The 12,442-nt window shown below is 37.6% G+C and overlaps 1 protein-coding gene across 4 annotated transcripts in view; it reads left to right on the top strand.

Moving 5' to 3' along the window:
- Positions 1 to 12,442, top strand: part of MITF (melanocyte inducing transcription factor) — a 183,423-nt gene that overhangs the window by 145,803 nt on the left and 25,178 nt on the right. For all 4 annotated transcript variants that reach the window (XM_081321967.1, XM_081321968.1, XM_081321966.1 and 1 more), the window contains exon 3: positions 10,909 to 11,136. In XM_081321967.1, coding sequence (XP_081178093.1) covers positions 10,909 to 11,136 — 228 coding nt within the window. The remainder of the gene's footprint in view (positions 1 to 10,908; positions 11,137 to 12,442) is intronic.

Here is a 12,442-nt window from a genome sequence, read left to right as displayed (position 1 = left end):
GCCATGCCCATGTCAAGTTGTTATCACATTTTCCTTTAATGTTTTTCAAATGCTGTCCATGGAAAGCTTTGGTTTTCCATCTATTTAATCTGTCATCCAGCCATTTTTCTTTATATTCTGCCTTTGTTTCTGTTATTTTTATAATGCTCTGTTTTCACAGCCTGCAGCAATTTTTCTGTACTTTGATTTACATAGTCATTCAAACTTCGTCTTTCTTCTTCTACAGTTTGGTGGATTTGCAGTAGTCCTCTGCCCCCTATTGTTCTTGGTAGGTACAACCTGTCGATGTCACTTCGTGGATGTAGAGCGTGGTGCATATTCAAAAGTTTACGTGTTTTCTGGTCTAGGTGTTCCAATTCAGCCAAAGTCCAGTTGATAATTCCAGCTGTGTAGCGTATCACTGGGGCTGCCCATGTATTAATGGCTTTAATTATACTTCCAGCATTTAGCTTTGATTTTAGTATTTTGCGGACTCTCCTGATATATTCCATTTGTGTTGACTCTTTGACTTTTCCATTCAAGATGTTATCTGCTTCCAATATGCCTAGGTATTTGTAACCATCATCCTTTGCTAGTGCTTTCATAGTACTTCCGTTTCCCAGTTCTATTCCTTCTATTTTTCCCATTTTTCCTCGCTGCATGGATAATATAGCACATTTTCCAAGTCCAAAGTCCATTCTGATGTCGCTGCTAAACAGTTGAACTGCGTTGAGTATTGATTCAAGTTCAGTGTAGCTTTTCGCATACAGTTTTAAGTCATCCATGTATAGTAGATGGTTTATCTTGCCATGCTGGCTTGAGATGTGGTATCCCAGTTTTGTGTTTTGTAATATTATTGTCAATGGAATTAATGCGATGTTGAACATTAGTGATGAAAGTGAGTCCCCTTGGAAGATTCCTTGTCTGATGTTGATTTCACCAATGTTCTCCCCATTTGCTGTTAGAACTGTTTTCCATTTTTGCATATTTGCTTTCAAAAATGTACAGATATTTTTGCTGATTCCAAAGTTCTCCAAACACGCATTAATCCAACTGTGGGGTAATGAGTCAAATGCTTTCTTGTAATTAATCCATACCATATTTAAATTTGTTTTTCGTTGTTTTGCATTTTTAAGTACCATTTTGTCAATGAGCAACCGATCTTTTGTTCCTCTCGATTTTTTATAATTTCCTTTTTGTTCTGCGGGATACAAATTGTTTTCCATCAGATGATTGAATACTGAATTTGCCAGTATTTTTGTAAAACGTTTGAACGTTGTTGGCAGGCAGGTAATTTGGCGGTAATTGCTTGGTTCTGTGCTCTTTTCAGGGTCTTTCATTATCAAGTATGTTCGACCAGCTGTTAACCATTCTTCACTTGTGGCATTTTGAAGCATTTCATCAAACTGAGTGGCCACGCGGTGATGGAGGCTGGTGAGGTGTTTCAACCAGTATCCACGCAGCTCATCCAGGCCAGGTGCACTCCAGTTCTTGACCTTCTTTACTTGTTTTGCAACCATATTGGTGGTTATTACAATATTTTCCATTTTATTTTGTGTTGCTTGTTTTTGGATATCTTTGATCCAGTGGGCAGTTTTATTATGTTCCGCTGGGTTTCCCCACAGTTCTTTCCAAAAGTTTAAGGTTTTTTCTTTACATGGTAGAACAGTAGTTTGGACTTTATTTTTGTCAAGTGACCGATAGAAGAGGTGCTGGTTTCTTCTGAACTGGACGTTTTCACGATATTGTTTTATTCGTCCTTCATATCTTTCAATTTTCTTTGCTGTTGCTATTACATGCTTTTTTAGGTTTTCCATGATTTCTGTTATTGTTGTTTCCTCCAGGTTATATTTTTTGTATGAACTATTTTTCAGCTTTTCGTTCTTTAGTTTTCCTTCTTTCAAGTATTTCAATTTGCTGACATTACCTCGCAGTTTTTTTGTTTTATTTTCAAGTTGAAATTTCCACTTTGGTGTTCCAGTGAGGTTTTTTTTTTTGGCATTTTATAATCCAGTTCTGCAGTTATAATACATTAGTTGGTTTGTTTCATATAGTGTGCTGGATGGGATGGAAGTTAAAATGTTGTTCACAGCATTTAGTAGATCTTTCACTCGTTTGCTATGCACTTCATGGATGGCAGGCAGTCTTTTTCTTTCTGTGTTTTCTTTGATGTGGTTTTCAATCTTTTCTTTCAGCATTTTCGCTAGATTACTTAGCTCTACACTTTCGAGTTGTTGCACAGGAGAGTCTTCATCCTGTGTGGTGGCTTCTTCCGCTGGTTGGTCAGTTTGTTCAGGTATTGGAACAATTTCTTCAGCCTGTTCATCATCATTGCTTGTTGTTTTCTTTTTAGCCAATGTTCCTGGGATGTTGAATTTCCACATCTGTAAAAACTTTATTATGGATGATGAAACATCTTTGATCCATTAATCGGTGTTCGGTTACATCACTTTCTGGGTGCTTTTCCTTCCACAGTTGCATCATTCTTTTTTGAAATCCCCTGGCTGTTGGTTCTGCCTGGTAGTAGCATTGGATGATTTCTCGCTTTTCTTCGGTTGTCCAGGTTTTGCGCTTTTGTTCCAGTTGCTTTACAGTTGTATGCTCTGGTTCCCCAGCAGTAACAACTGAGCCCTGTGGCCCATTTTTTGACAGATGTCCAGGAGCCATAACATCTGATGTGGTCCTTGTTGACCCGAGCGATGACCAATCTGGTATGGAATTTTTTTCTTCTTCTCATCATTGGTGATGGGAGGTGCCTGGGTTGGTTCACGGTGGCTAAGCCACTATCAATCCGAAGACCGGTAATCCCATAACCATAGGGACCACACCTGATAGCCATCCAGGCCCAGCCATGGGTTGTTGTTGTTGTTGTTGTTGTTGTTATTATGTAAATGCAGCCATATTGCTAAGTGGCAAAGCGTTGTCACATGACCAGGGGTGACCATTGGAACTTTGGGTGACGGTCGTAAGTCTTCATTTTAAGGTAGATCATAAGTTTCATTGGTCATAAGTCAAAGTACCCGTACTTAAGAAGCAGACAGAAATTCAAAACTTAAGTGAATTTTGTAAAATGATGTGAACATCTGCAGATTACAAATATCAGTCTTTAATACAGTGATAATCTGTTCCTAATATTATGTTTCCAAATGGATTTTTCTCTCATTGACTAAAAACCTTTTTTCCCCTTAGTAAAACAAGGACTAAACTGAAAAGTCCCAGGTAGCCCATGAAACAATTTTCAATTATTGTACTATTATAGGTTGGTACAATTTGTATTCTGGCATCACTGATTGTTAAAATTCTTTTTTTAAAAAACCTTTTAATTTTTGATCCCATGACATTTTAAAACAAAAGTTTCATTGAAATGAGAGTAAAGGCTAAAAAAAGTATTTGATTTTTATGATTATAAATCTCAGTCCCTAAGGCAACTTTATAGGAACAAAAGTTCATTTTTCTAAACTTCCTCCACTTTGAACAATAACTGTCTTACTTGAAGTGTGGTATGGTTTCTTTGCCTACTGTTGTTAGCTGAATGACATGAAGAGACTTGGCTGGGATTTAAAAGTGACATTTTTCTTTACAAGACTTTCTTAGCTTAATGCAATTAAAGTTTCTGTTCATTTTTCTAAATGGGGTCATTTATGATTTTATAGTAAGTACAAACAGAATGTCACATGCTAATTGAAAATTATAAGGTTATTTTTAAATAGGGTTGGGTTTCTAGGACCAGAAAAGAATTTAGAATTATTAATAATGATGGTAAATTAATTTGCTCTGAATAACATACAAATATCCTTTCTGAACATGGGAACAATATGAATGGATATTCTAGTACATTCTATTTTGTACTAATACTGAAATAAATTTCAGAGATTGGCAATATAAATAGATGAATTGAGAGGTTAGTATCAAAATAAATGGTGCATTCTAACTTTATAAGTATACCATTATTCGGAATTTGGGTGGATTTGGCTTACGAATTTCAAAAGGAATTGAAACCAGCAAAGTACAATATATGAATTTATTTCTTCATCAGGAGTCTACTCCGGCATGCAAAAATATATTAGTTTCTAATTTTAAAAGTATGTGAAACATCTGTATTAAAAATAGAAAATAAATAGATTTTTATGTCTTATTTAGGCATTTCTTTGCTTGGCAGCCAATTATAGATCCAATTCTTGGGTTTCCTAAGACTACAGGTAGTTCTCAACTTACGACCACAATTGAGTGCAAAATGTCTGTTGCTAAGCAAGACAGTGGTTAAGTGAGTTTTGCCCCATTTTATGACCTTTCTTGCCACAGTTGTTAACTGAATCACTGAAGTTGTTAAGTTAGTAATCCGGTTGTTATGTGAATCTGATTTCCTCATTAACTTTGCATGTCAGAAGGTCGCAAAAGGTGATCACATGACCCCAGGACACTGCATGGCCAGTTGCCTAGCATCTGAAATTTGATCACATGACCGTGGGGATGCTGAAGATAAGATAGATGAGATGAGATGAGATAAGATAACCTTTATTGTCATTTTTTACTGTGAGTACACTGGCCTACATTAAAAATGGAAATCTATTGCCTGCTGTCAAAAGAAAATATATATCTACTCATACACATACATAAACACAAATATTTGTTGTTAGTTGCGAAGTCGTGTCCGACCCATCGCGACCCTATGGACAATGTTCCTCCAGGCCTTCCTGTCCTCTACCATCTTCTGGAGTCCATTTAAGCTCACACCTACTGCTTCAGTGACTCCATCCAGCCACCTCATTCTCTGTCGTCCCCTTCTTCTATTGCCCTCAATCTTTCCCAGCATTAGGCTCTTCTCCAGTGAGTCCTTCCTTCTCATTAGGTGGCCAAAGTATTTGAGTTTTAGCTTCAGGATCTGGCCTTCTAAAGAGCAGTCAGGGTTGATCTCCTCTAGGACTGACCGGTTTGATCACCTTGCAGTCCAAGGAACTCGCAGGAGTCTTCTCCAGCACCATAGTTCAAAGGCTTCAATTCTTTGGCACTCAGCCTTTCTTATGGTCCAGCTTTCACTGCCATACATTGCAACTGGGAAGACCATAGCCTTGACTATACGCACTTTTGTTGACAGGATGATGTCTCTGCTTTTTAGTGTGCTGTCTAGATTTGCCATGGCTTTCCTCCCAAGGAGCAAGCGTCTTTTAATTTCTTGGCTACAGTCCCCATCTGCAGTGATCTTGGAGCCCAGGAAAATAAAATCTGTCACTACCTCTATTTCTTCCCCATTTATTTGCCAGGAATTGAGAGGGCCGGATGCCATGATCTTGGTTTTCTTAATGTTTAGTTTCAACCCAAGTTTTGCACTCTCCTTCTTCACTCGCAACAAGAGGCTCTTCACTTTCTGCCATTAGAGTGGTATCATCTGCGTATCTTAGGTTGTTGATATTTCTTCCAGCAATCTTAATTCCAACTTTTGATTCATCTAGACCTGCCTTTCTCATGATGTGCTCTGCATATAAGTTAAATAGGAAGGGCGACAGTATACAGCCTTGCCGGACTCCTTTCCCAATTTTGAACCAATCAGTGGTTCCATGTCCAGTTCTCACTGTTGCTTCTTGGCCCGCATATAGGTTTCTCAAGAGACAAATAAGATGGTCTGGTACGCCCATCTCTTTAAGGACTTGCCATAGTTTGTTATGATCCACACAATCAAAGGCTTTAGCATAGTCAATGAAGCAGAAGTAGATGTTTTTCTGGAACTCTCTAGCTTTCTCCATGATCCAGCGTATGTTAGCAATTTGATCTCTAGTTCCTCTGCCTCTTCGAAATCCTGCCTGTACTTCTGGTAGTTCTCGATCCACATACTGCTGGAGTCTAGCTTGTAGAATTTTAAGCATAACTTTACTAGCATGAGAAATGAGTGCAATGGTGCGATAGTTTGAACATTCTTTGGCACTGCCTTTCTTTGGAATTGGAATGTAAACTGATCTTTTCCAATCCTGTGGCCACTGTTGAGTTTTCCAAATTTGCTGGCAAATTGAGTGTAGCACTTTTACTGCATCGTCTTTTAAGACTTTGAATAGCTCAGCTGGAATACTGTCACCTCCACTAGCTTTGTTGTTGCTCAGCTTTTCTAAGGCCCACTTCACTTCACATTCTAGGATGTCTGGCTCGAGGTCAGTGACCACCTCATTGTGATTATCAGGGACGTTAAGCTCATTCTTGTATAGTTCTTCTGTGTAATTTTTCCACCTCTTCTTAATCTCTTCTGCCTCTGTTAGGTCCCTGCCATTTTGGTCCTTTATCATGCCCATTTTTGCATGAAATGTTCCTTTCATCTCTCCAATTTTCTTGAAAAGATCTCTGGTCCTCCCTATTCTATTGTTTTCTTCTATTTCTTTGCATTGTTCATTTAAGAAGGCATTCTTATCTCTTCTACCTATTCTTTGGAATTCTGCATTTAATTGGGCATATCTTTTTCTCCCTTGCCTTTCGCTTCCCTCCTTTCCTCAGCTATTTGCAAAGCTTCCTCAGACAGCCATTTTGCTTTCTTGCATTTCTTTTTCTTTGGGATGGTTTTGATTGCTACCTCTTGTACAATGTTGCGAACCTCTGTCCATAGTTCTTCAGGCACTCTGTCTATCAGATCTAATTCCTTAAATCTATTTGTCACCTCTACTATATATTCAACAGGGATATGATTTAATTCATACCTGACTGGCCTAGCGCTTTTCCCTACTTTCTTTAATTTAAGCCTAAACTTTGCAACAAGAAGCTCATGGTCTGAGCCACAGTCAGCTCCTGGTCTTGTTTTTACTGACTGTATAGAGCTTCTCCATCTTTGGCTGCAGAGCATATAGTCAATCTGATTTCTGTGTTGACCGTCTGGTGATGTCCATGTGTAAAGCCGTCTCTTGGGTTGTTGGAAAAGAGTGTTTGCTATGACCATCGTATTCTCTTGACAAAATTCTATCAGCCTGTGCCCTGCTTCATTTTGTACTCCAAGGCCAAACTTGCCTGTTATTCCAGTTATCTTTTGGCTTCCTACTTTAGCATTCCAATCCCCCATGATGATAAGGACATCATTTTTGGGTGTTAGTTCTATAAGGTGCTGTAGGGCTTCATAGAACCGGTCAATTTCATCCTCTTCAGCACCGGTGGTTGGGGCATAGAGTTGGACTACTGTGATATTGAATGGTTTGCCTTGGATTCGAACTGAGGTCATTCTGTCATTTTGAGGATTGTATCCCAGTATTGCTTTTTCTACTCTTTTATTGACTATGAAGGCTACTCCATTTCTTCTGAGGGATTCTTGCCCGCAGTAGTATACCTGATGGTCATCTGAATTAAATTCACCCATTCCTGTCCATTTTAGTTCGCTGATACCTAAGATGTTGATGTTTAGTGTTGTCATCTCTTGTTTGACCACGTCCAGCTTTTCTTGATTCATGGATCTTACATTCCAGGTTCCTATGGAGAAAAAATCTTTACAGCATCGGACTTTCCTTTCACCACCAGACATATCCACAGCTGAGCGTCCTTTCGGCTTTGGCCCAGTCGCTTCATTATTTCTGGCGCTACTAGTACTAGTCCTCTGCTCTTCCCCAGTAGCATATTGGACGCCTTCCGACCTGAGGGGCTCATTTTCCAGCGTCATATCGTTTTGCCTTTTGGTACTGTCCATAGGGTTTTCATGGCAAAGATACTGGAGTGGGTTGCCATTTCCTTCTCCAGTGGATCACGTTTTGTCAGAACTCTCTGCTATGACCTTTCCGTCTTGGGTGGCCCTGCATGGCATAGCTCATAGCTTCATTGAATTACGCAAGCCCCTTCGCCACGACAAGGCAGTAATCCATGAAGGGGAAACACAAATATACATGTGTTATATACATACATATAGTTATATATACCTATCCCATACACATATATAAATATAAATCTTAATCACTGTCCATTCTGAATACATAAAGTAGCAGAAAGAGGAAACTTGAGAGTTCACAAGGTTGATACTATATGGAAGAACACTGTGGCTGAATCTGGATGCAATGGTCAGTCGTTAGTGTGAAAAACGGTCATAAGTCACTTTTTCCAGTGCTGTTGTAATGGTCACTAAACAAATGGTTGTAAGTCAAGGATTACCTGTATGAATATCAATTTCCTTCCCAGAATGAAAGAAATCACTTTGCATCTTAACAAGTCATTCTTAAAATATGCTGATTCTCCTAGATTTCACTTCAACAAGCTCTAAATTTTTCTTCCAGAAAATCCTCCATCTTTAACAGGATGAAATTTTAGTTGACAAAGTTTTAACTGGTCAAAGCTGACTTTTATTGAGAAGAGTTTGTGTTTTGGGTGAGAATTAATTTAGAAAGTAGAGTTTGCCAAAATCCTTATAGAAAGACTCCATATGCATTGCACTGGTAGCTGCAAGTTTCTGGAAGCTAACAATTTATATTTTTTTATTTTTTTATTTTAATTCCATTTATATCCCGCCCTTCTCCGAAGACTCAGGGCGGCTTACAAGCTTAGCAGTAGCCTTCATTCTATGTATATGCCTGCTTATTAGAGCTTTCATACACCCCCCCAAGCGGCATTATTACAAAGTCAGCTTAATTGCCCCCAACAATCTGGGTCCTCATTTTACCTACCTCGGAAGGATGGAAGGCTGAGTCAACCTTAAGCCTGGTGGGACTCGAACCTGCACTAATTGCAGGCAGCTGGTGTTACTTAAGGAGGCATTAGCCCACTGCTCCACCAAGGCTCTTAATGATGCCTATGTAGAAATTTACCACTACAGCTGTGGCTGCTGCTGATATTACTACTAGTAGTAAATTTTAGTAGATGATATTATATACTGTGAAGACCTAACTTCCTGGTTTGATGGTCATAAGTACAAGGACTGGTCGAAAATTGCTTTTTTCTGTGCCATTGTAACTTTAAAAGATTGTGTAAAGAATGTATTAGGCAAATAAACTGGGCTCACAGAATTCACTAACTATGCTAGTATAGAATTAAATCGTCAGTGGTTCCTTGCACTTGAGGAACTGAGTCTGTGGCTCAAGACAGTGTCAGACTGTCACATTAAGCTGTAATATTTTTTATGTGTTTGATGCGATTTTAAACTATTAAGGTTTCTTAACTCCAGCAGAGATTTTAGCATGTTGTGTGAAACAGCCCATACAGAAGACATGTAAGGCAAATAGTGTCGTACAATTATGATGTCAGCCTTAATTTTAAGTTACAGGGGTGCATGGTAAGAGGCATAGCACAGCCATGTTTTGAAGACAGTAAGTCATTGTGAGAACATGGAGGCTCAGATATAGTCAATATCCTCTCAACAAGAGTTTACAATATTTCCCCAACAGTAGAGAAAAAGGCAAACAGATTGACCCAGTGGTTTTTCTGCAATGTCATCTTAACTGTAGGCCTAAAACAAGTAATCATATTGCTAAAGAAAAATGTCATTGTTTGCTAGTATGACTGGAACGAAAGCTGAATAGTTATTTGGCCTGAAGGAAATAATCAATCTGACTTTGATAACCCATCATTTTAAAAGGGTCTTTTATGTTTGTGAAAAAAAGTGTGACGTCAAAGCTGAGGGAAAAAAAATAGTACCAAATTTCCAAGCTAAATTTACGTAGCTTCTCAAACACACAAACACATCTGCACACAAGTACAAAAAGGTTCCCTGTGCAAACAGATTATTTTTTTCCATGCATTACAAATTAGTTTATGGTTATTAGAAGCCTGAGATGTAATGATCCAAGTTAGTTGTGCCATATTTGGAAGAACTTGTTTAGGCTTCGTCCATCGTTGTGCCTTTGAACTGGTAGAACAGAAAATAAAATGAAAATTGTCCAACTAGTTGCCAGACATTCCTAGGAATATATAACGACATGCTGGAAATGCTTGACTATAATCATTACCAGGTGAGCTAACTTTCTTTCTTTCTTTCTTTCTTTCTTTCTTTCTTTCTTTCTTTCTTTCTTTCTTTCTTTCTTTTTTCTTCCTTCCTTCCTTCCTTCCTTCCTTCCTTCCTTCCTTCCTTCCTTCCTTCCTTCCTTCCTTCCTTCCTTCCTTCCTTTCTTTCTTTCTTTCTTTCTTTCTTTCTTTCTTTCTTTCTTTCTTTCTTTCTTTCTTTCTTTCTTTCTTTCTTTCTTTCTTTCTCTCCCTGTGAACTTCAAACCCTGTCTCACTTATACCTAAATCCATTTATTTCTGCGGGCATGTGTGCATGCATTTTCGCATATCTATGGTACAATGAAATTTAGAGAAGATTAGGAGTTTTTCTTAATAAATATAATAAATGTGGTTGCAGTATGAATATTTGTAGAGAAACGCTGTTTTTAATGTAGCATCATGTTTTTTTCATAAAATAGTTGGATGCCACAAAAGCAATTGAGTCAAATAAAATCTATTTCAAAATGATGAAATACATAAAGTAAATGCTTAAGCATTGTATGTACAATGGTATACATTTTCAGGTTTTTCAGAGTGCTTTCTCTTTTTTTGTAACCGTAGCAAAGACATTTAAAGAAGACTTCTGTGTATCATTCTCTATTTTTATTTATTTATTCACTTTTCTTATAGCTGTTCAAGTCTAACAGATTTAAAATGCATCAATTATTTGCATGCATTTTATTAAGTGTATGTGTATCAACAGATTTTATTGAGAAAATGTATATTTTATACCTGTTTTGGTTATTTGTTTATTATTTCAGTTTTATAAATTATGGATATTTTAAAGTATTGATCTGCAGGGTTCTGTCTGGTATATAAATACATATATAATAATTCCTGTCATTTAAACAATGCATTTACATTAATATACATCTTTTCCTTTCACACATAGCTTTGTTTTCATGTAGAAAACTGATGGGTAAATCTCTATGGACACAATATTCATAGCAGTTCTGATTCCCAAACACTGATGAGAAGCTGCATCTTTTCCTTCTGTGTCCACAGGTGCAGACTCACTTGGAAAACCCCACCAAGTATCACATCCAACAAGCTCAACGGCAACAGGTCAAACAATACCTCTCAACTACGTTAGCAAACAAGCACAACAATCAGGCATTAAGCTTACCTTGCCCAAATCAGCCCGTTGACCACGTTATGCCACCGGGCACTGGAAGCAGTGCACCCAACAGCCCTATGGCCATGCTTACATTGAACTCCAACTGTGAAAAAGAGGTAAGAGCAAATCTTGTCTTTGGCCTTTGATGTTTTAAAAGCTACGTTTCCTGTGCAGTCTGTTTTCCTTCAGGTAGTGAAAATGCTTGATTGGTCTCACAGTCTTCATAGTCCTCTTATGTTTAGTCAGGAATAGCTCTCTGGGATACTCATCCAACTTCTCTAAAGAGAAAGAAATAGAAACTATAAATATTAATATGTCTAAATGAAAAGCATGAACTACTTCGTAAGAGCAACTGTAGGAATTCTCTCCCTATCTGAAATATAGATACTCCTAGATTTCACTTATATGTATGCAAATCAAGAATTATACCAGAGTGGTGGCTATTTTGCAGGTTCCCACATAAATCTTTTCATAGAATTTAACTTTTCAGAACTCTTGCACACTAACTTGATTTTAGTTGAATTTTTCATTGCTTGTTGACCACAACCAATTAACTGTTAAGCAAACTTCCGTCCATCCTTATGATCCATACCCTTTGTGATTTCTGAAAATTCTTATTTAACTACATGTAGACATCCACAGGTGATTCCAATCTATATGAAATTGAAAATATTTTCCATCAGTATATGATATGACTGGTTCTAGTCCAGCACCTTAGCCACCCCACCAAATTGATATTTTCTCTCTCTCTTTCTGTTGTTCACACACACACACACACACACACACACACACACACACACACACACACAAAGAGAGAGAGAGAAACTTGCACACACTCACTTCTTTTTAGTTTTAAAGCTTTATTAAAGTTTTAAAAAGTATGAAATACAAAAAAGCAAAGAAAAGGAATTAAGAGCAAAAGAGAAAACAAAAAAATAGGGAATGCAAGCAACAACAACAGAAAAAAGCTATAAAAATGGAACTTTTGACTTTTTTGATACAGATAAAAACGTAAATCAATGACCCTTTGAACTAGAATATGCCATAAAAACAATAGTTCTATCATCATAAACATATCTAATCATCAAAGCCTAAAACTAAAATCTCATAATTTTTTTCAGTTTCAATAAAAAAAATTGGCTTCCAAGTAGAAACAAAGCTAGATATGGTCTTTTCTTTAATTGAAGCCATGTCTGCCAATTCCATTAACTTCAGCTGCCATTCTTCCATTGTGGATATCTGTGTGTCCTTCCATCTCTGCATGTACAGAAGCCTTGGGGCTGTTGTTAGATACAGTGTAAAACAAAATTCCAGCAACTATTTTATTTCTTAATTTAGCTGTAAAATGTATTCTAAAGCAGGGTTCCCCAATCTTTTCAGCTTTGCAGACTGGTGTGGGGGGAAAGGGTGTGGTTCTGTGTG

The sequence above is a fragment of the Vipera berus genome, assembly GCF_964194415.1.
Source record: "Vipera berus genome assembly, chromosome: 2".
Lineage (NCBI taxonomy): Eukaryota > Metazoa > Chordata > Lepidosauria > Squamata > Viperidae > Vipera > Vipera berus.
This window is presented reverse-complemented; position numbering and strand designations above follow the sequence as displayed.